This window comes from Melospiza melodia, chromosome 31, assembly GCF_035770615.1.
Source record: "Melospiza melodia melodia isolate bMelMel2 chromosome 31, bMelMel2.pri, whole genome shotgun sequence".
Taxonomy (NCBI): Eukaryota; Metazoa; Chordata; class Aves; order Passeriformes; family Passerellidae; genus Melospiza; species Melospiza melodia.
Window position 1 is genome coordinate 2,638,616 of NC_086224.1, and position 27,977 is coordinate 2,666,592.

The 27,977-nt window shown below is 66.6% G+C and overlaps 1 protein-coding gene across 1 annotated transcript; it reads right to left on the bottom strand.

Annotated features, from left to right (window-relative positions):
- Positions 1–532: 532 nt before the first annotated feature.
- Positions 533–27,887, bottom strand: LOC134431305 (arf-GAP with GTPase, ANK repeat and PH domain-containing protein 2-like). The gene is made up of 19 exons (XM_063179290.1): positions 27,722–27,887; positions 17,106–17,164; positions 16,601–16,688; positions 15,202–15,287; positions 14,987–15,128; positions 14,766–14,900; positions 13,561–13,682; positions 13,336–13,488; positions 12,318–12,404; positions 12,126–12,230; positions 11,911–12,055; positions 11,724–11,834; positions 9,466–9,612; positions 9,129–9,188; positions 8,785–8,936; positions 8,292–8,382; positions 6,421–6,643; positions 2,895–3,150; positions 533–1,314 (listed from the first exon to the last, which is right to left on the bottom strand). The coding sequence occupies exons 1-19, from the start codon at positions 27,885–27,887 to the stop codon at positions 1,057–1,059; spliced, it is 2,586 nt and encodes an 861-aa protein (XP_063035360.1). The 3' UTR covers positions 533–1,056.
- Positions 27,888–27,977: the final 90 nt, after the last annotated feature.

Here is a 27,977-nt window from a genome sequence, read left to right on the forward strand (position 1 = left end):
CTCCCGTGCCCCCCGTGCCCCCCCGTGAAGGACGAGCCGTGTCACAGCACCAGTGTCCGACATTGTCACGTACTTACAGTCACACCCGAGAGATGAAATCGCTGTACACGGCCCGGCCCCCCGGGCCCCCCCGGACCCCCCGGGCCCCCCCCCGGGCCTGGGCCCCCCCCACCGACCCCTCCCGCCCCCCGCCCCCCCCCGGGCTCCCCGGCTCGGCCCCGCGGGGGCGTCTCGGGGGCGTCACAGCCGGGGCGCCCCTACATTCATGGGGGGTCCCGGGAGGGGGGCGCGGGGGCCCCCCCAGGCCGGCGGGAGGGGCTCGGGGGTCCCGCCGGCCGTGCCCCCCCGCGGGAGGAGGGGCTGGCTCTATCCTATCGCTGAACAAAGCAATAAATTAACAAATGAACGGGGATCCCGAGGGGAGACCGAGAAACGGGGGCGGGCGGGGGGTCGGGCCACGGGGGGGGCGGCAGGGCACGGAATGGGGAGGGGGCGTACAAAAGGTTGTTGTAGAAAAGGAGGGGGGGGGGGGTCGGGGTCTGCTCTGCTCCTGCCACCGAGCGGGGCTGTGCCAGGGCGGGGGGCACGGCCGGGGGGGACACGGGGACAGCGGGGACAGCGGGGGTGACCTGGGCAGGTGACAAGGGGAGGGGGACACAGCACGCGGGAACGGGGACAGAGTGATGTGAGCAGGGGACAATGCGGGGTGAGGGTGACAGGGACAGGGGGTGGCACCGGCAAGGAGGGACGGGGACAGGGGTTACCCCGCCCTCAGTGCCCCCACCCCACGCCGGGGCACAATACCCCGGGCAGGGGACAGGAAGGTGGCAGTGGCATCACTGTGACCCTGGCGTGGGGGTCCCTGGCACGGAGAGGGGGAGGCAGGACCAGCGGAGACCCCGACATGGAAAGGATAATAAAGGATAATAAAGGATAATAAATAGAGCATCAAAAGTACAAACCGTGGGCACGGGGCAGGCCCGGCGGTGGTACCGGGACGGCCCCGGGCCGCGGGTGGCACCGGGGGTGGCACCGGGGGCTCCGGGCCCCTCGGGGCTATACCAGGGCAGAGCGGGGCTCGCACGGCCCCACGCTGGCGCAGCTGCTGCGGCGGCGGGGCCCGGGGGTCGGGGGCCCGCCGGGGGTCGGGGGGCCGGGGGTCGGGGGGCTGCCGGGGGTCGGGGGGCTGCCGGGCCCCTCGCCGGGACAGCCGTGCTGCAGCAGGATGTCCGAGCACTCGCGGCTGCCGGCGCGGCGGGCGTAGAACAGCGCGGTGCGGCCGTGAGCGTCCCGGGCCCGCACGTCGGCCCCGTACTGCGGGCACGGCCGGGTGTCACCCGCGGGGCCACCCAGGGTCACCCGGCAACGGCCCACGGGGATGGGGCCCGTCCCCGGTGTCACCCCAGGGTGTCCTGGCACATCCCGGGATGGCCGCGGACACCTCACATCCCCCGTGGTCACGCCATTGTCCCCAGGACGGCACCGCGTCCCCCATGGCCACACTGTGTCCTTCAGGACCACCCCACATCCCCTGTGACCACCCCATGGTCCCCAGGACCCACCACATCACCAGTGACCACCCCATGGTGCCCAAGACCACACCACATCCCTGATGACCACACCACGGTCCTCATGACCACATCATGTCCCCAGTGACCACCTCACGGTCCCCTAGACCCCACCCCATCCCTCAAGGCCACACCACATCCCCCATGACCCTCCCCATGTCCCCATGACCACACCACATCCCCCGTGACTGGACCGTGTCCCCCATGACCACACCATGTCCCCAAAAGCCACTCCATGGTCCTCATGGCCACATCACTCACCTTCCGGCCATGCCACGGTTCCCAAGGCCACCCCCCATCCCTCAAGACCACACCACAGTTCCCAAGACCACCTCACGGTCCCCATGACCATCCCTCAAGACCATCCCATGTCCCCAGTGACCACACCATGGTCCCTCAAGACCATACCTTGTCCCTGATAGCCACTCCAGAGTCCCCAATGACCACCCCATGTCCTCGTGACCACACCACATCCTCAATGACCACACCATGTCCCTCAAAGCCACCCCACGGTCCTCATGGCCATGTCACTCAACTCCTGGCCATGCCACGGTTCCCAAGACCATCCCACAGTCCCCAATGACCACCCCATGATCCCCATGACCACCCCCAGCCCTCAAGACCACCCCATAGTCCCCATGACCACACCACATCCCTCAAGACCACATCACATCCCTGATGACCACCCTATGGTCCCCATGACCACCTCATGTCCCCATGACCACACCACCTCCCCATGACAACCCCCCATCCCTCAAGGCCACACCACAAGCCCGATGACCACCCCGTGGTCCCCAAGACAACCCCACATCTGCAGTGACCACCCCGTGGTCCCCATGACCACCCCATGGTCCCCAAGACAATCCCACATCTGCAGTGACCACCCCGTGGTCCCCATGACCACCCCATGATCCCCAAGACAATCCCACATCTGCAGTGACCACCCCGTGGTCCCCATGACCACCCCATGGTCTCCAAGACAATCCCACAACCCCAGTGACCACCCTGTGGTCCCCATGACCTCCCCGTGGTCCCCAAGATCACACAACATCCCCAGTGACCACCCCGTGGTCCCCAAGACAACCCCACATCCCCAGTGACCACCCCATGGTCCCCATGACCACCCTGTGGTCCCCATGACCACCCCATGGTCCCCAAGACCACACAACATCCCCCACACCCACCCCACAGTCCCCACAACCACGCCATCCCCCTCATGGCCGTGCCACACCACCCACGGTGACCCCACATCCCCCACAGCCCTCCCAAGACCCCGCCAGCCCCGTGCCCACCGTGCTGCCCAACCACCCAGCAGTGCCCACATACCCACACCAGCAGCTGGGTGATCACCACCTGGGCGCCGTCGCAGGCCAGGTGCAGCGCCGTGCGCCGCTCGGCGTCGGCCGTGGGCACGTTGAGCTGCTCCTTGTGGCTGTGGGCCAGCAGCAGCAGCACCGCGGGCAGGTCCTGCTGGCCCACGGCCACCAGCAGCCGCTCGGCCAAGGGCGCCTCGGCCGCGGGCAGCGGCGCCAGGAACAGGCGCTGCTCGTACTTGGCACGGATCCACGACTCCCGCTCCTCCCTGGCATGGGGACAGGGGGGACATGGGGGACAGAGAGGGACATGGGGAGTTAGGGACAAACCCACGACTCCCGCTCCTCCCTGGCATGGGGACATGGGGGACATGGGGGACAGAGAGGGACATGGGGAGTTAGGGACAAACCCACGACTCCCGCTCCTCCCTGGGCATGGAGACATGGGGGACATGGGAGGACATGGGGGGACATGGGGGACAGAGAGGGACATGGAGAGTTAGGGACACATCCACGACTCCCACGACTCCCTGGGCACACAGGGGACACACGGGGGACATGGGGGGACAGAGAGGGACATGGAGAGTTAGGGATGGATCCACGACTCCCGCTCCTCCCTGGGCACAGAGCAGGGGGACACAGGGGACACAAGTGACATGGGGTGTTAGGGATGGATCCACGACTCCCGCTCCTCCCTGGCATGGGGACATGGGGGACACGGGGGACAGAGAGGGACATGGGGAGTTAGGGATGGATCCACAGCTCCCGCTCCTCCCTGGGCATGGGGACATGGGGGACATGGGGGGACATAGCAGGGACATGGGGGGACATGGGGGGACATGGGGTGTTAGGGATTGATCCATGACTCCCGCTCCTCCCTGGGCACACAGGGGACACACGGGGGACATGGAGGACAGAGAGGGACATGGGGTGTTAGGGATGGATCCACGACTCCCGCTCCTCCCTGGGCATGGGGACACACGGGGGACATGGGGAGTTAGGGACAAACCCACGACTCCCGCTCCTCCCTGGGCATGGGGACACGGGGGGACATGGGGGGACATAGCAGGGACATGGGGGGACATGGGGGGACATGGGGTGTTAGGAAGGAATCCACGACTCCCGATCCTCCCTGGGCATGGGGACACACGGGGGACATGGGGGACATGGGGGACAGAGAGGGACATGGGGAGTTAGGGACACATCCACGACTCCCGCTCCTCCCTGGCCATGGGGACATGGGGGACAGAGAGGGACATGGGGAGTTAGGGACACATCCACGACTCCCGCTCCTCCCTGGGCATGGAGACATGGGGGGACATGGGGGGACACGGGGGGACATGGGGAGTTAGGGACAGATCCATGGCTCCCGCTCCTTCCTGGGCATGGGGACACATGGGGGACATGGGGGACACAGGGGACATGGGGAGTTAGGGATGGATCCACGACTCCCGCTCCTCCCTGGGCATGGAGACATGGGGGACATGGGGGGACACGGGGGGACATGGGGGGACATGGGGTGTTAGGAAGGAATCCACGACTCCCGATCCTCCCTGGGCATGGGGACACACGGGGGACATGGGGGGACACAGGTGACATGGGGAGTTAGGGACACATCTGCGACTCCTGCTCCTCCCTGGGCACACAGGGGACATGGGACATGGGGGACATGGGGAGTTAGGGACACATCCACAACTCCCGCTCCTCCCTGGGCACTGGGGGACACGGGGGACACGGGGAGTTTGGGACAAATCAACAATTCCCTCTCCTCCCTGGGCATGGGGACACAGGGGACAGAGAATGTTAGGGAGGGAAGGGTGGCATCATGGGGACACAGGGACGCAGTTTCTGTTCCTCCCTAAATAGAGGGGCATGGGGACATGGGGGACACGGGACATGGGGAGTTAGGGACAAATCCACGATTCCCTCTCCTCTCTGGTCACGGGGCCATGGGGACACAGAGGACACAGGGGGACATGTGGGACACAGGGGACGCGGGGGACACGGGGAACACAGGGACATGGGGGACACAGGGGACATGAGGGACACAGGGACACAGGGGACATGGGGGACACAGGGACACAGAGGACATGGGGGACACAGAGTGTCAGGGACGGCAGGGTGGCACCACGGGGACGCAGAGCCTGCCACACCCTGGGCATAGAGGGGGCATGGGGACACAGGGGTGTGGCAGTGGGGACACAAAGGTGGCAGTGGCGCGTGGTGGCATCGCGGGGACGGGGAGGGTGAAAACGGGGGGGACACATGAGGGCCACATGGCAGCAGGGTGGCACGGGAGGTGCCACACAGGAAGGGCAGGGGTGTCAGTGGGGCATTGCTGGATTGTGGGGTCACAAGGGACAGGGGTGGGGACACGGGGGCACTGGGGGCACGAGGAGAAGGGGCATCAGAGTCTGTGGGATGGCACAGTGGTGACACGTGGGCTGGGGACACAGGGCACCAGGGAGGGAAGGGTGGCATCATGGTGGCGTAGGGGACAGGGACATGTGGTGACATCAGGAATGGCAGGGCAGCATCATGGTGGCATAGAGGACAGGGATGTGTGGCACTATCAGGAGTGGCAGGGTGGCATTGTGGTGGCATAGAGTACAGGAACTTGGTGATGAAGGAACTTGTGGTGGCACCAGGGATGGCTGGGTGGCATCATGGTGGCATAGAGGACAGGGACATGTGGCTGTATCAGGAATGGCAGGGTGGCATCATGGTGGCATTGGGGACAGGGACATGTGGCTGTATCAGGAATGGCAGGGTGGCATCACGCCAGCCCAGAGCACAGGGCCATGTGGTGGCACAGGCACAAGGGTGACACTGGGGGCACACAGGGCAGGGGTGACACTGGGGGCACATGGAGACAAGAGGTGACACTGGGGGCACACAGAGTGACACGGGAGCACACGGGGTGACACCAGGGGCACACAGGGTGACACAGGGGCACACAGAGTGACACGGGGGGCACACGGGATGACACGGGGGCACACAGGGGGTGACACTGGGGGCACATGGAGACAAGAGGTGACACTGGGGGCACACAGGGGTGATCTGGGGGCACACAGAGTGACACGGGGGCACATGGGGTGACACGGGGGCACACAGAGTGACATAGGGGCATGCAGGGTGACATGGGGGCACACAGGGTGACACGGGGGCACACAGGGGGTGACACGGGGGCACACAGGGGGTGACACTGGGGGCACACAGGGGTGATCTGGGGGCACACGGGGTGACACCGGGGGCACACAGGGGGTGACACGGGGGCACACAGGGTGACACCGGGGGCACACGGGGTGACACGGGGGCACACGGGGTGACACGGGGGCACACGGGGGCACACAGGGTGACACGGGGGCACACAGAGTGACATGGGGGCACACAGAGGTGACACCGGGGGCACACAGAGTGACACTGGGGGCACACAGAGGTGACACCGGGGGCACAGAGGGGGTGACACGGGGGCACACAGGGTGACATGGGGGCACACACGGGGTGACACGGGGGCACACGGGGCAGGGCTCACCCACCGGGAGGACTCGTGCGTGGGTTTGCAGCGCCCGCGCGGGTTCTGCTCCCAGATGCTGTTGGCGGTGGCGTTGCCGATGGCCGAGAGCACCAGGGTCAGCTCGCGGGGCCAATCGTCCAGGTCCAGCGAGCGCACGCGCGACACGTGCGTGCCCAGGTTGCGGTGGATGCCCGAGCACTCGATGCAGATCAGGGCGCCCAGGTTCAGGCTGGCCCACGTGGGGTCTGCGGGGTGAGCAGTGTGACACAGTGTGACACAGTGTGGCACATGGCGTGGCACGTGGTGGCGGGGAGCCACGGCACAGTGTGGTCCATGCCATCCATCGTGTCACCCATGGCATCACATGTCCCCCATGGCATTGTGCGGCTTATGGCGTTGTGTGACCCTGGTACGGCTCATGGCACCACGTGCGTGCCCAGGTTGCGGTGGATGCCCGAGCACTCGATGCAGATCAGGGCGCCCAGGTTCAGGCTGGCCCACGTGGGGTCTGCGGGGTGAGCGAGGGTGGTGGGTGAGATGTGGGGACCTGGGGGTCCTCATGGTGTGACACAGTGTGGCACATGGTGGCACATCGTGGCACGTGGTGGCGGTGAGCCACAGCACCATGTGGCATTGTGTCACTGATGGCATCGTGTGACCCTGGCACGGTGCGGCTCGTGGCACCATGTGGGGTCTGCAGGGGGAGCAGGGGTGGTGGGTGAGCTGTGGCACCCCTGGGGTCCCCATGGTGGGACACAGTGTGACACATGGCGTGGCACGTGGTGGCGGTGAGCCACGGCACGGTGTGACCCACAGCACCACGTGGCATGGTGTCACCCATGGCATCACGTCCCCCGTGGCATTGTGTGGCTTATGGCATTGTGTGACCTGGCACGGTGCGGCTCATGGCACCATGTGGGGTCTGCGGGGTGAGCGGGGGTGGTGGGTGAGATGTGGGGACCTGGGGGTCCTCATGGTGGGACACAGTGTGACACAGTGTGACACATGGTGGCGGTGAGCCACGGCCCGGTGCGGCTCATGGCACTGTGTGGCATCACATGTCCCATGGCATCATGTCACCCATGGCATTATGTGGCTTGTGGAATTGTGTGACCCTGGCACGGTGTGGCTCACGGCACTGTGTGGCATGGTGCCACCCATGGCATCATGTCCCACAGCATTGTGTGGCCTATGGCATTGTGTGGCATTGTGGCACCATGTGGCATGGTGTCACCCATGGCATCACATGTCCTATGGTATTGTGTAACCCTAGCATGGTGTCACCCATGGCACCTTGTGGCCTGTGCCATGCATCGTGTGACCCACAGCACCATGTGGCATCGTGTCACCCATGGCATCATGCCCCATGGCATTGTGTGACCCTGGCACGGTGTGGCTCATAGCCCCATGTGGCCCGTGCCATCCATCGTGTGGCCTATGGTACCATGTGGCCTGTGCCATCCCCCATGTGACCCATGGCACTATGTGGCCTGTGCCATCCATTGTGTGACCCATGGCACCATGTGACCCATGCCAACACACGGCCCAGGCCATCGTGTGACCCACAGAACTGTGTGACACGTGCCATCGCGTGGCCCACAGCCCTCCCTCGCCCCAGCTGCCAGGTGGCCCCTGGCACAATGTCACCCCGTGGCACCACCACCTGCATGCAGGGCACCCCTGGCCCATGAACCGATGTCCCCCCATGTCCCACGAATGGGTGTCCCCTCACATCCCCCCCATTGTCCCCCAGACTCACTGGGTGCCCCGCAGTCCACACAGAGCGAGTTCCCTCGGGCACCATGTCCCATGAACTGATGTCCCCCCATGTGCCACGCCCCCCATGCCCCCTGTTGTGCCCCCATTGTCCCCCCACTGTCCCCTGGCACTCACTGGGTGCCCCGCAGTCCACGCACAGCGAGTTCCCTCGGGCGTTGCGGATGGCCTGGATGGCCACGGCCTCGCTCTGGCTGTCCATGCGTGCCTGGGGGGGCACAGGGGGTGAGAGGGGCACGGGGGTGGCACAGGGGGTGAGAGGGGCACAGGGGTGGCACAGGGGGTGAGAGGGGCAGGGGGTGGCACATGGGGGTGAGAGGGGCACGGGGGTGGCACAGGGGGTGAGAGGGGCAGAGGGTGGCACAGGGGGTGAGAGGGGCACAGGGGTGGCACACGGGGTGAGAGGGGCACGGGGCTGGCACATAGGGGGTGAGAGGGGCACGGGGGTGGCACACGGGTAGGAGGGGCACAGGGATGGCACACAGGGGGTGAGAGGGGCACAGGGGTGGCACACAGGGGGGGTGAGAGGGGCACGGGGGTGGCACACAGGGGGTGAGAAGGGCACGGGGGTGGCACGGGCGCCCTGCCAACCCCCCCTCCGAGCTCCCACCTTGTTCTTGCTGCTCTCGCAGCACTGCAGGCTGGCCAGGATCTGGCTCTCGATGGCCTGCACCCACGCGTCGCGCTCCTCGAAGCTGCCGGCCTCGAAGTGCCACGTCTGCCCCGTGCTCGACACGATCAGGAACTCAAAGTTCTCCTCCTCTGCGGGACCAGAGACCCCCGGGGGGGGCGCTGGGATGAGGGTCCGACACCCACTATGGGCCCAGCCCCCCAAAGCCACCCCTGGCACCCCAATCCCCTCCCCAGAGGTGCCCACCCCGGCTGGGGTGTGCTGGCAGCAGGCAAGGGGGGCACAGCCACATGCACGGGGAGGCACCGCTCACGCCACGTTACCTGTTTTATAAATATTTCTTAAACTACCAAAACTTTTTAATTTCCACATTTTGCGCTTGGCTGCGGAGGGTCCGGGCAGCAGGAGTGGAGAGAGGAAACGGGGACAGAGTCAGGGGGGCCCACGAAGCCCTGGGGACGGTGCAGAAGGTGGCAGGCGGAAGGTGGCAGAGCGAGGGGGGTGCGTGGACAGCGTGGCTGAGCGCGGCCGGGGGTGAGGGGCAGCATCGGCCCGGACCCCCCGAGTTCCGGGGCGTCCTCGCCGTGGAGGGTGGTGGCCTTGTCGCCACAGTGCCACCGTGGGGGCCTGGGGCTGGGGACGCGTGGCTGTGGCACTCACCTTCTGCCTGCCCACCCGAGCCCTCGGTCTTGGACGGCGTCATCAGCTTCTTCCTGCGGTGCTTCTTCCTGTCCACCAGCGGCGAGGGCGGGGGGTCCCTGCCGGCGCTGCCGGGGCTGGACACGGCCTCGAAGGACAGCGGGGACTCTGCCGAGACACCGCGCGGGGGACGCTGGGGACGCCACGGACACCGGGGCCGCCGGGGCCACCAGGCGCCTGAGGAGCAGCGAGCGAACCGGGAGCACTGAGGCCACCAGGGTCATCGAGTCCATCAGAGCCCTCAGGTCAGGGCTATCAAGGTCATCAAATCCATCAGAACCACCCAAGTCAGGGCTATCAGGGTCACCAAGTCCATCAGAACCACTCAGGGCTATCAGGGTCACCAACACCATCAGAACCATCCAGGTCAGGGCTAGCAGGGTCATCAAGTCCATCAGAACCACTCAGGGCTATCAGGGTCACCAACACCATCAGAACCATCCAGGTCAGGGCTAGCAGGGTCATCAAGTCCATCAGAACCACCCAGGGCTAGCAGGGTCATCAAGTCCATCAGAACCACCCAGGGCTAGCAGGGTCACCAAGTCCATCAGAACCACCCAGGGCTAGCAGGGTCACCAAGTCCATCAGAACCACCCAGGGCTAGCAGGGTCACCAAGTCCATCAGAACCACCCAGATCAGGGCTAGCAGGGTCACCAAGTCCATCAGAACCACCCTGGTCAGGGCTAGCAGGGTCACCAAGTCCATCAGAACCACTCAGGGTTAGCAGGGTCACCAAGTCCATCAGAACCACCCAGGGCTAGCAGGGTCACCAAGTCCATCAGAACCACCCAGGGCTATCAGGGTCACCAAGTACATCAGAACCACCCAGGTCAGGGTTAGCAGGGTCACCAAGTCCATCAGAACCACTCAGGGCTATCAGGGTCACCAACACCATCAGAACCATCCAGGTCAGGGTTAGCAGGGTCACCAAGTACATCAGAACCACCCAGGGCTAGCAGGGTCATCAAGTCCATCAGAACCACCCAGGGCTAGCAGGGTCACCAAGTCCATCAGAACCACCCAGGTCAGGGCTAGCAGGGTCACCAAGTCCATCAGAACCACCCAGATCAGGGCTAGCAGGGTCACCAAGTCCATCAGAACCACCCAGGGCTAGCAGGGTCACCAAGTCCATCAGAACCACCCAGGTCAGGGCTAGCAGGGTCACCAAGTCCATCAGAACCACCCAGGGTTAGCAGGGTCACCAAGTCCATCAGAACCACCCAGGGCTAGCAGGGTCACCAAGTCCACTTGTGCCACCAGGGCCACTGGACTCACTGGGTCAGCAGGGTCAAGTCCCCCAGAGGTGCCGGGCATGCTGGGGCCATCAGAGCTCACCAGGGTCACTGATCTCACTGTGACCACCAGGACCCAGTCCCAAGGCCACCGAGTTCATTGGTCTTACCAAAATCCCTGAGGCCACCAGGGTCACAAGAGCCTCTTGGCTCACCAGAGTCATGGAGGTCACCAGGGCCACTGGGCTCACCAGGCTCACCAGGTTCATTGTGGCTTCTGGGACTCCCAGGTCCACGTGCTCACCACGGCCAGCAGTTTCACTGTGGCCACCAGCACCACCAAAGGGCCACCAGATCCCTGGGCTCACCAGGACCACCAGGGTTATTGTGGTCCCTGGAGTCACCAAGGGCCACCAGGTCCCTGGGGTGACCAAATCCACAATGGTTATTGTGGTCACCAGTGCCACCAAGGGCCACCAGGTGCCTGGGCTCACCAAGTTCACCAGGGTTGTTGTGGCCTCCAGAGCCACCAGAACCACCAGGGCCACCAAAGGCCACCTGGTCCCTGGACTCACCAAGTTCACCAGGGTTATTGTGGTCACCAGAACCACCAGGGCCAACCAAGGGCCACCTGGTCTCTGAGGTCACCAGGACCACCAGGGTTATTGTGGCCACCACTGGGGTCAGCAAAGGCCACCTGGTCCCTGAGCTGATCAAATCCACCAGGTTTTCTGTGGCCTCCAGAACCACCAGGGCCACCAAGGGCCACCAGGTCCCTGAGCTCACTGTGGTCACCAGTGCCACCAAGGGCCACCAGGTCCATGAGCTCACCAGGACCACCAGGTTTACCGTGGCCTCCAGAGCCACCAGTGCCACCAAGAGCCACCAGTGCTCAGAAGCCACCATGCTCAGCGAGGCCACCACGGGGATGTCCCTGTGGGTGGCCCGGGAGGTGGCCGTGTCCCTGCCCGTGCCGTGTCACTCACCTGAGGCCAGCTTGGCGCTGGAGGCGGAGGCGCAGCGCTGCAGGGACCCCTTGCCCACCACCTTCAGCCCCGGCTCTGGGGGCAGGCTCAGCCCCACCGAGGGGACGGCGGCTGCAAGGGGAGGGACGGTGTCACCGCGGTGCCACCCCCGTGGCGTCCCCCCATCCCCGGTACCCCCGGGGCTCACCGGCAGGCTCGGGCTCCCGCAGCAGCCCGTTGATGCTGGCCGAGGGCCCGCAGGCGGAGATGGCGCGGGGCGGGCGCTTGCCCGGCACCTTGACCGTGGTGCGCAGCAGGTCCATCTCCTTGCCGTGCGTGCTGTGGATGTAGTCCTGCGGGGACAGCGAGGGTGACACCGGGCTCTGCCACCCTCTGGGGACGCGGGGGGACGGGGGCGCTCACGTTGATGCTGGGGTGGTAGAAGAGGAGGCCGTTGCTGGACAGGGTCACGTATTTCTTCTTCCACTCCTTGTTCAGGGAGTTGCCGCTGCGCTTCAGCAGGAAGCTCTGGGGACAGGGAGCAGTGAGGGGACACTGGGGACACAGGGGACACAGGAGACACAGCCACATCCTCCTGCCAGCGCCACCACCCACCTGCTTGATGGGGATGGCACGGCCGCTGCCGGCGCCCTCGCCTCGGCTGTCCAGGCTGCGCTTCTCGGAGTCGCTGCCACGGCGCGTCTGTGGGCACGGGGACAGGACAGGGGATGGCACTCGGGGCACAGCTGGGGACACTGGCGCTCCCACATGTCCCCCACTGCTGCAGCCTGGTGGTGGGGACATTGGGGTGCCACAGACCCCAGCACTGCAGCCACATGATGGGGACAACCTGGGTGCCCACGTGTCCCACAGTGCCACCACCACCACCACGTCACAGGGGCGCTATGGATGCCATGTGTCCCCGCCACCCTGCTAGAGGACACATCAGAAGCCCCATGGTGGGGACATCCTGGGTGCCCTGCATGCCCCCCATCCCCACACTGGATGCCCACATGTCCATCACTGCCACCACCACCATGTCAAAGGGGTGCTATAGATGCCACGTGTCCCCGCCACCCTGCTAGAGGACACATCAGAAGCCCCATGATGGAGACATCCTGGGTGCCCATGCATCCCTCAGTGCCACCATCACCATGTCCCAGAGGGGTGTTATGGGTGCCATATGTCCCCACCACCCTGCTGGAGGACACATGAGAAGCTCCATGATGGTGTCCACGCCTCCCTCAGTGCCATGACCACCACGTCCCACAGGGGCACCAGGGATGCCATGTGTCCCCACCACCCTGCTAAAGGACACATCAGAAGCTCCATGGTGGGGACACTCTGGCTGCCCACATGTCCCCCATCCCACATGTGGGACATACCCACATGTCCCTCAGCGCCACCACCCCTATGCCATGGGGACAACTGAGGTGCCATGTGCCCCTCAATGTCACCACCCTGCCAGAGGACACCTGGGCTGCCACATGTCCCTTGCTGCCACCACCCTGTCAGGATGGGTAACACCACCAAGGGGACACCCAGCATGTCACACCCCACATGTCACCACGCTGTGCCAGGGTGCCTGGTGCCCCCGGTGCCCCCGGTGCCCACGGTGCCCCCGTGCACTCACTGCGAAGAGGCTGGTGCGGCGCTTGGCCCCGCGGTGCAGCGAGCTGGGGGTGCCCAGCGGGGCCGGGGTCTCGCTGCGCAGCTCCCGGTGGCTCACGTTGGGCGTGGAGGGCAGCGAGGACGAGTAGTCGCTGGTGTGGCCACCATTGCTGGTCTGGGGGGGACACGGGGTCAGCCTGGGCTGTGCCCAGCGCTGGGGAGGGGCTCGGGGGTTACCTGGGGGTACCTGGCTGGGGTGGACCCCCCCCACCGGGGTGGAGGCGGCCGAGTGGCTCGGGGAGCTGGGCAGGGACTTGCAGGACGCCATCAGCTGCTGCTGCTTCTTGAGCGCCACGGCCCGCTGGGCCACTGCAGGAGATGGGTCAGGAGGGCTGGGGCACAACCTGCCCTGGCACCGGCCCGGGCACCCACACCTGGGTACCCACACCTGGATACCCACATCTGGATACCCACATCTGGGTACTCACAACTGGGTACCCACACCTGGGCACCCACACCTGGGCACCCACACCTGGGTACACACACCTGGGTACACACACCTGGATACCCACACCTGGATACCCACACCTGGGTACCCACACTTGGATACCCACACCTGGGTACCCACACCTGGATACCCACACCTGGGTACCCACACTTGGATACCCACACCTGGGTACCCACACCTGGATACCCACACCTGGATACCCACACCTGGGTACCCACACCTGGGCACCCGCACTGTGTACCCACACCTGGGTACCCACACCTGGATACCCACACCTGGATACCCACACCTGGGCACCCGCACTGTGTACCCACACCTGGGTACCCACACCTGGATACCCACACCTGGATACCCACACCTGGACAAGGTCCTCATAGCCATGCCAGGTGGACACTGTCCCCATCCCACCTGGACATGGTCCTCGTTGCCATCCCACCTGGACACTGTTCCCATCCCATGTGGACATGGGCCCCATCCTCATCCCACTCAGACACTGTCCCCATCCCACCCAGCTGCTGGCCACTGTCCCCATCTCACCTGGATGGGGCCCCCATCCCACAGGGTTGGACATGGTCCCCATCCCCATCCCACCTGGACATGGTACCCATCCTCATCCCACTCAGACATTGTCCTCATCCCACCTGGATGTCCCCATCCCACAGGGGTGGACATGGTCCCTGACCTACCCAGCTGTGGCTCCACCCCACCTGAACAAGGTCCCCTGCACTACCCTGTCCACTGTCCCCATCCCACCTGGCCGTGGTCCCTGTCTCACCTAGACATGGCCCTGTGGCCACCACTCCCCTTGTGGGGACCCAGGTGTGATCCCACTCTGGCCACCATCCCCGTCTGACCAGGTCACCGAGCCCATCACACTCTGGTCACTGTCCCCCCCTCACCATGTCACCAGCCCCCTCCCCACCCCTCGGGGTGTGGTCACCCACCCTCGGTGAAGACCCTGTCCACGTTGAGGCCGTAGGTGGCGCAGGTCTCGTAGTAGAGGCAGCGCCGCGCGTCCCCGCAGAGCGCCCGGGCGCGCGCGTCCTCCACCGCCCGCGGGCTGGACGAGCTGATCTTGTCTGGGGAGCCAGGGGGGGGTCACTGGGGGTGCCCCGTGCCCCTCCCACCCCCAAAGCCCCCCCCCCCCCGTGCCCCCCTGGCTCACCCTGGGTGCCCACCAGCGCCAGGGCCACGTCGCTGGTGCCGCGCAGGTCGCTGAGCAGCGCGTGCAGCTGCGTCACCTCCTCGAAGCTGCTCTCGCTCTCCAGGCTGAAGACGAAGATGACGGCGTCCGCCCAGCTGGCAAACTGGGGGGCCACGGGGGGGGTCAGGGCTCGGCTCTGGCCAGCGTGGCCCCCCCGGGCCCCCGTCCCCTCGTACCTGTGCGTCCGGGGCACCGGCCTCCTCCCGGATGAGCAGGAGGTGGCTCTGGCCATCGACGGTCACCTCACGCTTGAACTGGCCACCTGCAGTGGGGAGGGGAAGGGGGAGACCCTGCAGGTGTGCTCTGCCCACATGGATGGAACCTCCCATGGCCATGCCCAGCACCAGGTGTGACCAGTGCTTTGACCCCAGATGTCCCTCAGCCATGCCCAGCACCATGACCTTGCCCATTCTGTGGCCACATCCATCCCCTCCACCATCTCCACAGCCATCCATGCCCAGCACCATGACCTCGCTCATTCCCTGGCCACGTCCATCCCCTTCACCATCTCCACACCCGTCCATGCCCAGTGTTGTGACTTTGCCCATTCCATGACCGTGTCCATCTCGTGGTCATGCCTAGCCCCACCACATGTCCATCCCATGCCCAGCTCCATGGATATGTCCACTCATCCATCTCCATCCCCATGGACACGCTATCACTGAACCCATCCCCATGCCCATGGTCACATCCATGCCATGTCCATGGTCACATCCATTACCTGCCTATGGACACTGTCTATCTCACGGTCACGTCCACCCATGCCCATGGTCATGTCCATGCCATGCCCATGGTCATGCCCATCCCACGGTCGCATCCATCCCATGGTCATGGTCCATCCCATGCCCATGATCACGTCCATCCCCATGCCTATGGTCAAGTCCACCCCATGGTCACATCCATCCCCTGTCCATGGTCACAACCATCCCCTGCCCATGGACATCGTCCATCCCATGCCCATGGTGTGTCCATCCCATGCCCATGGTTGTGTCCATCCCATGCCTTTGATCATGTCCATCCCATGCCCATGGTCATGTCCATCCCATGTCCGTGGTGTGTCCATCCCATGCCCATGGTTGTGTCTATCCCATGCCCATGGTGTGTCCATCCCATGCCCATGGTTGTGTCCATCCCATGCCCATGGTCATGTCCATCCCATGTCCATGGTGTGTCCATCCCATGCCCATGGTTGTGTCCATCCCATGCCCATGGTGTGTCCATCCCATGCCCATGGTTGTGTCCATCCCATGCCCATGGTCATGTCCATCCCATGCCCATGGTTGTGTCCATCCCATGCCCATGGTCATGTCCATCCCATGTCCATGGTCACGTCCATCCCATGCCCATGGTCACGTCCATCCCATGCCCATGGACATCATCCATCCCATGCCCATGGTCACGTCCATCCCATGCCCATGGTCACGTCCATCCCATGCCCATGGTGTGTCCATCCCATGCCCATGGTCACGTCCATCCCCTGCCCATGGTCACGTCCATCCCATGCCCATGGTCACGTCCATCCCATGCCCATGGTCACGTCCATCCCCTGCCCACATCCTCCCCATGGCCACTCACTCTCAGTGGGCTCCAAGCCCACGTAGGAGCCGGTGAGGAACCGATGGACGAGTGCTGACTTCCCACTCTTGCTGCTGCCCAGGACACCCTGGGTGGGCACAGGGATGTCAGGATGGCCGGGGACATGGTTCTCAGGGGACACAGTCCTCAGGACACATGATGACATGGGGACACGGTACTCAGGGGACACGGTGACATGGGGACACAGTCCTCAGGAGACATGGGGACACAGGAACATGGGGACATGAGGACATGGGCACACAGGGACACGGGCACACAGGGACACGGAGACACAGGGACATGGGGGGGGGGACACAGTCCTCAGGGGACACAGGGACATGGGGACGTGGGGACATGGTCCTCAGGGGACATGGGGACACGGGGACACAGGGACACAGGGACACGGGGACATGAGGACATGGGGACTCAGGGACATGGTCAGTCCTCAGGGGACACAGGGATACAGGGACATGGGGACAGGGGGACATAAGGACGTGGCACCCACCAGGCGGATCTCGGGGATAGAGCGGCCCAGGGTCCATTCCTGGCTGTTCACCAAGGCCTCTGCGGAGGGAGACGGGTGAGACAGAGCCCAGGAGCCCCGGGCACCCCCAGGAACCCCCAGGAACCCCTGGCACCTCCAGGAACCCCCAGGAATCCCTGGCACCCCCAGGAACCCGGGGCACCCCCAGGAACCCCCAGAAACCCCTGGCACCCCCAGGAACCCCTGGCACCTCCAGGAACCCCGGGCACTCAGAGGAACCCTGGGCAACCTGCAGGAATCCCTGGCATCCCCAGCAGCCCCTGGCACCCCCAGGAGCCCCTGGCACCCCCAGTGCCGGGGTGCCCCCATCCCGCAGCGCAGCAGCAGCTCCCGCGTGGGCGGCCACCAGCTGTCACCCAGCAACGGCGCCGGGCCCGCGGGGGCGGCGCGAGGACGTGGAGATGCCACGTGGCACGGACGGGGACGTGGCAGCACGAGGCGTGGTGTGCCAAGGCACGAGGAGGCAGAGGGCACGGGGACGCGGTGGGCACGGGCACGGAGAGCACGGCGTGGCGCGGGGACACGATGGGAACCACAACGGGCATCGGGTGGCACGAGGATGTGGTGTGGCATGGGGACACAATGGATTCCAGGATGTGACAGCCGTGAGGGCACGGCGTGGCATCAGGACGTGGTGAGGGGACACAGTGGGAGCCACCAGGCCGTGACAGGCACCGGGACACGGTGTGGCACAAGGATGTGGCATGAGGACATCACGGGCACCAGGACACGGCACGGCAGGGGGGTGTGGGGTGGCACAAGGACACCGCAGATTCCAGTACAGGATGGGCACAAGGACACGATGGACGCCAGGACACGGCGTGGCAGCGTGGCACTGGGACATGGTGTGGCACAAGGACAGGACATGGCATGGGGACATGGCGTGGCACTGGGACATGGTGTGGCACAAGGATGTGGCATGAGGACATCACGGGCACCAGGACACGGCACGGCAGGGGGATGTGAGGTGGCACAAGGATTCCAGCACATGATGGGCGCGGGGACACGATGCCAGTGGTGCCCGACAGCCTTAGGCCTGAGGATTCAGCATGGTGTGAGCACAGGGTGTGGCACAGGGACACGACGGATGCCAGGACACAGCGTGGCAGCCTGGCACAGGGACATGGTGTGGCACAAGGAGGACACAGCATGAGGACACGGTGTGGCACGTGACGGGTACAAGTCCAGTGGCACCAGAATGCAGCGCATGTGGCACAAGGACACAGCATGGCACTGGGACATGGTGTGGCACTGGGACACAGTGTGGCATGAGGACAGGACATGGCACAAGGAGGACGAGGCGTGGCACAGGGATATGGTGTGGCACAAGGATGAGACGTGGCACGAGGACATGGCGTGGCACTGGGACATGGTGTGGCACGAGGACAGGACATGGCACGAGGACAGGACATGGCACGAGGACACAGCGTGGCACACGACGGGCACAAGTCCGGTGGCACCAGCACACAGCGCATGTGGCACAAGGACAAGGCGTGGCATGAGGACATGGCGTGGCACCGGGACATGGTGTGGCACAAAAACGAGGCATGGCATGAGGAGGACACAGCATGGCACTGGGACACGGCGTGGCAGCATGTCACTGGGAACGTACTTCACATGGTGTGGCATGAGGACAGGACATGGCACGAGGACACGGTGTGGCACTGGGACATGGTGTGGCATGAGGACACAGCACAGCACACGATGGGCACGAGGCTGCGGTGGCACCAGAGCACAGCGCGTGTGGCACAAGGACACGGTGTGGCACTGGGACACGGTGTGGCACAAACATGAGGTGTGGCACAAGGAGGATGCAGCGTGGCACTGGGACATGGTGTGGCACTGGGACATGGTGTGGCACAAACATGAGGCGTGGCACAAGGAGGATGCAGCGTGGCACTGGGACATGGTGTGGCACAAGGACAGGACATGGCATGGGGACATGGCATGGCACTGGGACATGGTGTGGCACAAGGACAGGACATGGCTCTAGGACACAGCGCAGCACACGATGGGCACAAGTCCAGTGGCACCAGAGCTTGGTGTATGTGGCACAAGGACAAGGCACGGCACTGGGTCACGGTGTGGCACAAGGACAGGACATGGTACGAGGACATGACGTGGCACACAACGGGCACAAGTTTGGTGGCACCAGAGCGCAGCGCGTGTGGCACAAGCACCTGGCATGGCATGGGGACATGGTGTTGCACGTGGCACGGGGACACGCCGTGGCACAAGCACCTGGCGTGGCACTGGGACATGCCCGGTGCCCCCCACACCTCCTACCTGGCATCCCCAGCCCCTGTGGGCATTGGTGGCACCACCAATGGGGAGCCGAGCCAGGACACGGTCAGGGTGCCCCCCGTCTCTGTGCCTCAGTTTGTGCCCCCAGCGCGGAGCCGGATCCGTGCCAGGCGCGGGCCGGCCGGGAAAGGGTTAACGCTGCCGCCTGTCACCCCTCTCATTGTCACCGAGTGCCACCCCCGGGCCCGCAGGTGCTGCCCACGCACCCCGCGGTGCCAAGGTGCGCGCAGGCACACGGGGGGTGCCGGGGGGGGGACAGAAGGACGCGGGGGGACGGGACAGATGGGGGACAGGATGCACGGGTGTGACGCACGGATGGAGGCGAGCGCAGACGGACGGACGGACGGATGGATGGCGGGACAGAACGACGGAGGTGGGGGTCGCGTCTGACCCCCGTGGAGTTCCCCCAGTGGGGAAACTGAGGCACGGGATCCCCACCATGGGATCCCCCCACGGGCAGCACCGGGCCCGCCAAAGCGGGGAGGTCACATCGGCCCAGGGCACAAACACCAAACGCGGCACAGCCCGGGGGTCACAGCCCCCCTGAACCCACAGCCCCCTCCCCACAGCCCCCCTGAACCCCAGAGCCCCCTCCCCACAAACCCCCTGAACCCACAGCCCCCATCCCACAGCCCCCCTGAACCCACAGCCCCCATCCCACAAACCGCCTGAACCCCACAGCCCCCATCCCACAGCCCCCCTGAACCCCAGAGCCCCCTCCCCACAAACCGCCTGAACCCCACAGCCCCCATCCCACAAACCCCCTGAACCCCACAAACACCCTGAACCCCACAGCCCCCATCCCACAGCCCCCCTGAACCCACAGCCCCCTCCCCACAAACCCCCTGAACCCACAGCCCCCTCCCCACAGCCCCCCTGAACCCCACAGACCCCCTAAAACCCCACAGTCCTCTGAAACCCCACAGACCCCCGGAACCTCACAGCCCCCTGAATCTCACAGCCCCTCGAAAACCCCACAGCCCCCCTAAAACCCCACAGTCCCCTAAAACCCCACAGACCCCCGGAACCTCACAGCCCCCCTAAAACCCCACAGTCCCCTAACACCCCACAGTCCCCTAAAACCCCACAGCCCCCCTAAAACCCCCAGCCCCTCTGTACCTCAGAGCCCCCCCTGAACCCCACAGAACAGCCTTGGGGGTCACAGCCCCTCTGAAATACACAGCCCCCCTAAAACCCCACAGCCCCCCTAAAACCCCACAGCCCAGCCCGGGGCTCACAGCCCCCCCTGAACCTCACAGCCCCCCCGTACCCCACAGTTCCTCTGTACCCCACAGCCCAGACCGGGGGTCACAGCCTCGTCGACCAACACAGCCCCCTGTACCCCACAGCCCCCCTAAAACCCCACAGCCCCCCTAAAACCCCACAGCCCAGCCCGGGGATTACAGCCCCCTGAGCCCTACAGCTCCTCCGTACCCCACAGCGTCCCTGAACCCCACCTGGGGGTCACAGCCCCCCTGAACCCCACACCGTCCCCGTACCCCACATCCCCAGACGGGTCCTGCTGCCCCCCACGGGCCCCGGGGATCCGGGCGCCTCCTCCTCCTCCTATCAGGTAAACTGAGGCACAGTCCCGCGGCCGCAGCGGGCACCGCCAGCCCTGCCCCGGCTCCCCGGGGCCCGCGGGGACACCGAGCACGGCCGGGGCTGTCCCGGGCCGGTACTCACTGTGCGGGGTGCCCGCGGCCGGCTCCGCACCGGGGGGAGCCCAGGGGGGCGCGGGGTGGGTGGGGGTCGCCGCAGGGCTCTTGGTGAAGATGCCGCTGATGAACTTGAGCATCTTTCGGTCGCGGGTGGAGGCGCGACCCCCCTCGCGTCCCCGCTTGAGCCCGGTCTCGGGGGCGGGGGCGGCCACCAGGACCCCCGGCTGGAGGTCGCTGTAGTCCAGGGTCTTGCTCTTGCCCTTGCTGGGGGACAGCCGGGCCCGGGGGGGCCCCTCGCTCTTGCCCCCCGCCTTGGGGCGCCCCTTCCCCTCTCCCTCGGGCCACGACAGGCGGCTGCCGGCGCCTTTGCCGGGGGCTTTGCCCGCTCGGGGCTCGGGGGTCCCGCGGCTCCCCCCGCCGCCCCCCGCTTTGGGGGGCTTGGGGCCGGCCAGGCGGAGGCGGCGAGCGCCGGCCGAGGGGTGCGGGGAGCCCGCGGGGGGGTCCGGGGGCGGCGGGGGGGCCCTGGCGGCCTCCAGGGGACCCTCGGGGCCCCCCCAGGTGGCCTGGCTGAGGAGGGGGCGCCGGGGGGTCCCGGCGGGCTGCGGGATGTCCAGGGCGGCCAGAGAGCGTCCCGACCCCTCCAAGGTGCCCTTGGCCCCGCGGGGGTCGGGTTTGGGGGGCACGGCCTGCAGAGGGGGGGGCAGCAAGGAAGGGTCGGGTTTGGGGGGCACGGCGGGGGGCGGGGGGGGTTTGGGGGGCACCGCCGGGGGCGGCAACAGCGCCGGGTCGGGTTTGGGGGGCACGGCCGGGGGCGGGGGGGGCAGCACGGCCGGGTCGGGTTTGGGGGGCACGGCCGGGGGCGAGGCGGGCGAGCGGGGGCGGGGGGCGTCGGGGCCGGGACCGGCCGTACTTATCCGGAGCGCGTCCTGCCGCTGGAAGAGCCGCTCGGGCCGCCGGGCTCGGCCGGGCTCGGGGGTGCGGGGGGCGGCCGCGGCCCCCCCGGGGCCAGGGGCTCCATCGCCGCCGCCGCCGCCGCCCCCCGCCTCCTCCGCCTCCCCCGCGGCGCCCACCGACTCGAGCTTGACCAGCGTGAGCGAGATGAGGTAGGTGGTCCTGCGCTGGAGGCCGGTGCTCCTGCTCATGGGTGCGGGCAGGGCCCCCCCGGGCCGCCCCCCCGGCCCCCCTGGATCCCCGCGCGGCGCCGCGGCCGCCGGTGCCGCCGATGCTCCGGTCCCACCCCCGGCCCTGCCTCCCCGAAGCCTTCGCCGCTCGCCCGCCCCCGGAGGGGTTGGAACCGCCGCCGCCCCCCCCGCCGAGCAGCGGCACCCCCCGGGATCGGGGCCACCCCCCCAGCCCGGGTCAGCGGCCGGGGGGCATCGCGGGGGAACCCCCCGGGCTGGGGGCGGCCGCGGGAGGGGCCGGGGGCTTCGGGGGGCTTCGGGGGGCTTCGGGGGGCTTTGGGGGGCGGGGGGGGGAGCGGGGGCGGGTCAGGGCGGGGGGAGGGGGGTGTGGGGACCCGGGGGTCCGGGGGGGGGGGCGGGAAGGGGGGGGTTACAGGTGCGGGGGGAGATGGGGGGTGAAGGGCAGGGGGCAAAGCGGTGGTGGTGGGGAGGGGGCGCGGGGGCTCCGGGGAGGGGGAAGCGGAGGGATGGGGGGTCACGGGGCGGGGGGGGTCATGCCCGCGCCCCCCCGGCAGCGGCGCTCACGGCAGCGCCCGACGGGCTCGTCCTTGGCGGCGGCGGCGGCGGCGCGGGCGGGGGCCGGGGCCCGGCGGGGGGGGCCCTGAGCGGCCGGGGGGGGCCGGGGCCCGGCGGGGGGGGCCCTGAGCGGCCGGGGGGGGCCGGGGCCGCCGCTCTCCGCCATGCGCCGCTCCCAGGGCCGGGCTGGGGCGGGGGCGGGCGGCGGCCCCGCCGCTACCGGGCAGGCGCGAGCGCTCCCGGGCGCCCCCCCCGAGCCCCCGGCACCGGCACCGGCACCTGCTGGGCTGCCGGGAACCCCCCGCCCCGACACCCCCCTGCACCGCCGATGCATCCATCCATCCATCCATCCATCCATCCATCCATCCATCCATCCATCCATCCATCCATCCATCCATCCATCCATCCATCCATCCATCCATCCATCCATCCGTCCCTCTGTCCATCCCGCGCTCCTAAATCCCCTCCCTCCCCTTCCCGGGGCACCAACGCTGGGTCGGGAGGGGTCCCGCGGGCTGGGGGGGGGGGCGTGGGGGCGGCTTTGGGGTTTTTTGGGGGGTCTTGCGGGGCTCGGGGCAGGCTCATCCACCCCTTTTCTGGCGTTTTTTAGCAGCGGCGCAGCATCCCTGCGCATCCCGTTACCACGGCAACGGTGGGGATGGCGCTGCGAGCAGCCGCGGACCCCCCCAGTGTCACTCTCGTCACTCCCGTGTCCCCCTCGCGGAGCCGGGCCAGGTGTCACCAGGGGCCATTGCGGTCCCCCACGCCAGCGTGACCCCCCCGGCTCCGCATTGTCACAGCCTGGGGGGGTCGGGGCACGGCGGGACCCCTCAGCCCCCTGTGCCCCCCGGGGGTCTCGGCCCTGCAGGGCTCTGCGTGCCCCCCACGCGCGGGGTTCCCCCGGATCTGGCACCGCTCCGGGCAGGGGGGCATCACCGGAGGTGTCCGTGCTGCCGCCCCGGGGCTGTGACGGTGGGGCTGCGGGATCTGCCCTCACACCCCGTGGGGACGGCGCTGTCCCCTCCAGTGTTCCCCTGTCCTCTCCAGTGCTCCCGGTGTCCCAAGCAAGGGCCGCCCCTGCCCATCGCTCAGGTGTCCCACGCTGCAGGGGGGGGACGACGACGACACGGGGTCACGGCGGGTCCGACACCGGCACCAGAACATCCCTGTCCCTGTCCCATCCCTGTCCCTGTCCCTGTCCCTGTCCCTGTCCCATCCCTGTCCCTGTCCCTGTCCCTGTCCCTGTCCCATCCCTGTCCCATCCCTGTCCCTGTCCCTGTCCCTGTCCCTGTCCCTGTCCCTGTCCCTGTCCCATCCCTGTCCCTGTCCCTGTCCCATCCCTGTCCCATCCCTGTCCCTGTCCCTGTCCCTGTCCCCATCCCTGTCCCTGTCCCTGTCCCTGTCCCTGTCCCTGTCCCTGTCCCTGTCCCCATCCCTGTCCCCATCTCTGTCCCATCCCCGTCCCTGTCCCTGTCCCTGTCCCCATCCCTGTCCCTGTCCCCATCCCTGTCCCTGTCCCTGTCCCTGTCCCATCCCTGTCCCATCCCTGTCCCTGTCCCATCCCTGTCCCTGTCCCCATCCCTGTCCCCATCTCTGTCCCTGTCCCATCCCTGTCCCTGTCCCTGTCCCTGTCCCCATCCCTGTCCCTGTCCCCATCCCTGTCCCTGTCCCATCCCTGTCCCTGTCCCTGTCCCCATCCCTGTCCCATCCCTGTCCCTGTCCCATCCCTGTCCCTGTCCCCATCCCTGTCCCCATCCCTGTCCCTGTCCCTGTCCCATCCCTGTCCCTGTCCCATCCCTGTCCCTGTCCCTGTCCCTGTCCCTGTCCCTGTCCCCATCCCTGTCCCCATCTCTGTCCCTGTCCCATCCCTGTCCCATCCCTGTCCCATCCCTGTCCCTGTCCCCATCCCTGTCCCTGTCCCTGTCCCATCCCTGTCCCATCCCTGTCCCCATCCCCATCTCTGTCCCTGTCCCCATCCCTGTCCCATCCCTGTCCCCATCCCCATCTCTGTCCCTGTCCCATCCCTGTCCCCATCCCTGTCCCCATCCCTGTCCCCATCCCTGTCCCTGTCCCCAGCCCTGTCCCCATCCCCGTCCCTGTCCCCATCCCTGTCCCCGTCCCCATCCCTGTCCCCATCCCTGTCCCCCATCCCCATGCCTGTCCCATCCCTGTCCCCGTCCCCATCCCCATCCCTGTCCCTGTCCCCATCCCTGTCCCCATCCCTGTCCCCATCCCTGTCCCCATCCCCATGCCTGTCCCATCCCTGTCCCCAGAGCCGCTGCCCCCATGGTGGGGCCGGGGGGGTTAAAGGGGGGCGGGGCAGCGCCCTGGGCCCCCCCGGGGGTGGGAGGGGGCTCGGGGGGAGCTCTGGGCCCCCCCAGCGCTCCGTGGGTACCACAGCGGGCGCTTGGCAACGCGGCATCCCCCGGCTTCCCGTTGCCATGGCAACAGCGCGGGAGATGTCAGAGCGGGGGGGGAGCTCAGGGATGTGGGGGCTCGGAACGGGCGGGGGGCGGCAACGGAGCCCCGCCCACAGTGACGTCACCGGACACCCCCGCGTGGGGGCGGGGCCATCGGGGGGAGGAGACCCCAAACCCCCGCAGCCCCTCCCCCATCAGGGGACCACCCCCCCCCCAGCAACAAGTGCCCCCCCCAGGGCCCCCCCAGCATCAGAGCCCCTCCCACACCGCAGCTTCCCCCCAATCCCCCAGCAGCCCCCCGGAATCCTCCAGCAGGGCTCCCCCCAACCCCGCCAGGGCCCCCCCAGTCCCCCCAGGGCCTCCCAAGTCCCATCGGGGTCCCCCTAATCTTCTGAGGCCCCCCCCCAATCCAACCGGCGCCCCCTCCAATCCCCCCAGGGACCCCAATCCCACCGGGACCCCAAAGTCCCATCAGGGCCCCCCAATCCTTCCAGGGCCCCCCAACCCCCCGGAGCCCTCCCCCCAATCCCCCTAGAGCACCCCCCGCCCCCTCAGGCCCCCCCCGCAGACGCAGGCAGGAGGAAGTGGCCCCATGGCCCCGTTCCCACAGCCGGGCCCGGAAACCGCCCCAGGGCCCCAGACGGAAATGGGGGGGCCCCAACCCCCAGCAGGGCCTGCACCCCCCCTGCACCCCCTGGAGGGTCCCCATGGGGGGCGGGCACTGCCAAACCCCCCCGTGGCACTGGGGGGCACCGGGGCATAGAATGGGGGGGGCATGGAATAGGGGGCAGGGACCCCCTGAGCTGGGGCAGGACCAGTGTGGGGCTGGGGGGACACCAGGGTCACATCTGTCCATCTCTCTGTCCATCTGTCTGTCCATCTACCCCTCCATCCATCCATCCATCCATCCATCCATCCATCCATCCATCCATCCATCCATCCATCATCCATCCATCCATCCATCCATCATCCATCCATCATCCATCCATCCATCCATCCATCCATCCATCATCCATCCATCCATGGACACTGTCCATCCATCCATCCATCCATCCATCCATCCATCCATCATCCATCCATCCATCCATCCATCCATCCATCATCCATCCATCATCCATCCATCCATGGACACTGTCCATCCATCCATCCATCCATCCATCCATCCATCCATCATCCATCCATCCATCCATCCATCCATCCATCATCCATCCATCATCCATCCATCCATGGACACTGTCCATCCATCCATCCATCCATCCATCCATCCATCCATCCATCCATCCATCCATCATCCATCCATCCATCCATCCATCCATCATCCATCCATCATCCATCCATCCATCCATCCATCCATCATCCATCCATCCATCCATCCATCCATCCATCCATCCATCCATCCATCCATCATCCATCCATCATCCATCCATCCATGGACACTGTCCATCCATCCATCCATCCATCCATCCATCCATCCATCCATCCATCCATCATCCATCCATCATCCATCCATCCATCCATCCATCATCCATCCATCCATCCATCCATCCATCCATCCATCCATCCATCCATCCATCATCCATCCATCATCCATCCATCCATCCATCCATCCATCATCCATCCATCCATCCATCCATCCATCCATCCATCCATCCATCCATCCATCCATCATCCATCCATCCATCCATCCATCCATCCATCCATCCATCCATCCATCCATCCATCCATCCATCCATCCATCCATCCATCCATCCCTGTGTCCATCCCTCCCTTCCACCTGCCCTGCTGTCCGTCTGTCCATCCATACCTCCAGCCAGCTCCCTGTCTGTCCATGCCTCAATCCCTCCCCTTGTTCCTCCACCCATCTGCCCACGCCTCATCCCTCCACCCACCCACACATCCACCCACAGGATGTCCATCCACTGCCCATCCATCTGTCCATCCACTCTCCATCCACTGCCCATCCATCTGTCCATCCACTCTCCATCCACTCTCCATCCATCTGTCCATCCACTGCCCATCCATCTGCCCATCCACTGCCCATCCGCCTGTCCATCCATCTGTCCATCCATCTGCCCATGAACTGCCCATCCGACTGTCCATCCATCTGTCCATCACTCTCCATCCATCTGTCCATCCTCCTGTCCATCCACTGTCCCTCCCCTGTCCATCCTCCTGTCCATCCACCTGCCCATCCATTGTCCATCCATCTGTCCATCCGCTCTCCATCCGCTCTCCATCCACCTGTCCTCCTGCCTGTGCCCCTTAGTGTCCCCTCCAGTGTCCCCTCGGTGTCCCCCCGGTGTCCCCCAGTGCCGGTGTCCCCCCGGTACCTCGGAGGGCCCTGAGGGCGCTGCTGTCCCCCTGCCTGTGCCCCTCGGTGTCCCCTCATTGCCTCCCCGGTGTCCCCAGCCCCGTTGTCCCCGCGGTGTCCCGCTGTCCCCGCGGTGTCCCACTGTCCCCCTGATGTCCCGCTGTCCCCGCGGTGTCCCCGGTACCTCGGAGGGCGCGGAGGGCGCTGCTCAGGCTGGCTCTCAGCCGGGGCTCGGCCACGCTCTCCACGAGCCGCACCAGGCGGTTCAGGTGGCCCTTGGCCCCCTCGTGCCGGGCCACCTCGGCCCGGATGGCGGCCAGAGCCTCGCGCCGCTCTCGGGGGGCCCCCATGGCACCCCCGGTCCGTGCTCCGCGCTCGCTTCCTGCCGGGGCCGCGGCGCCACCCGCGGGGACACGTCACGGGCGGGGCTGGCACGGCCC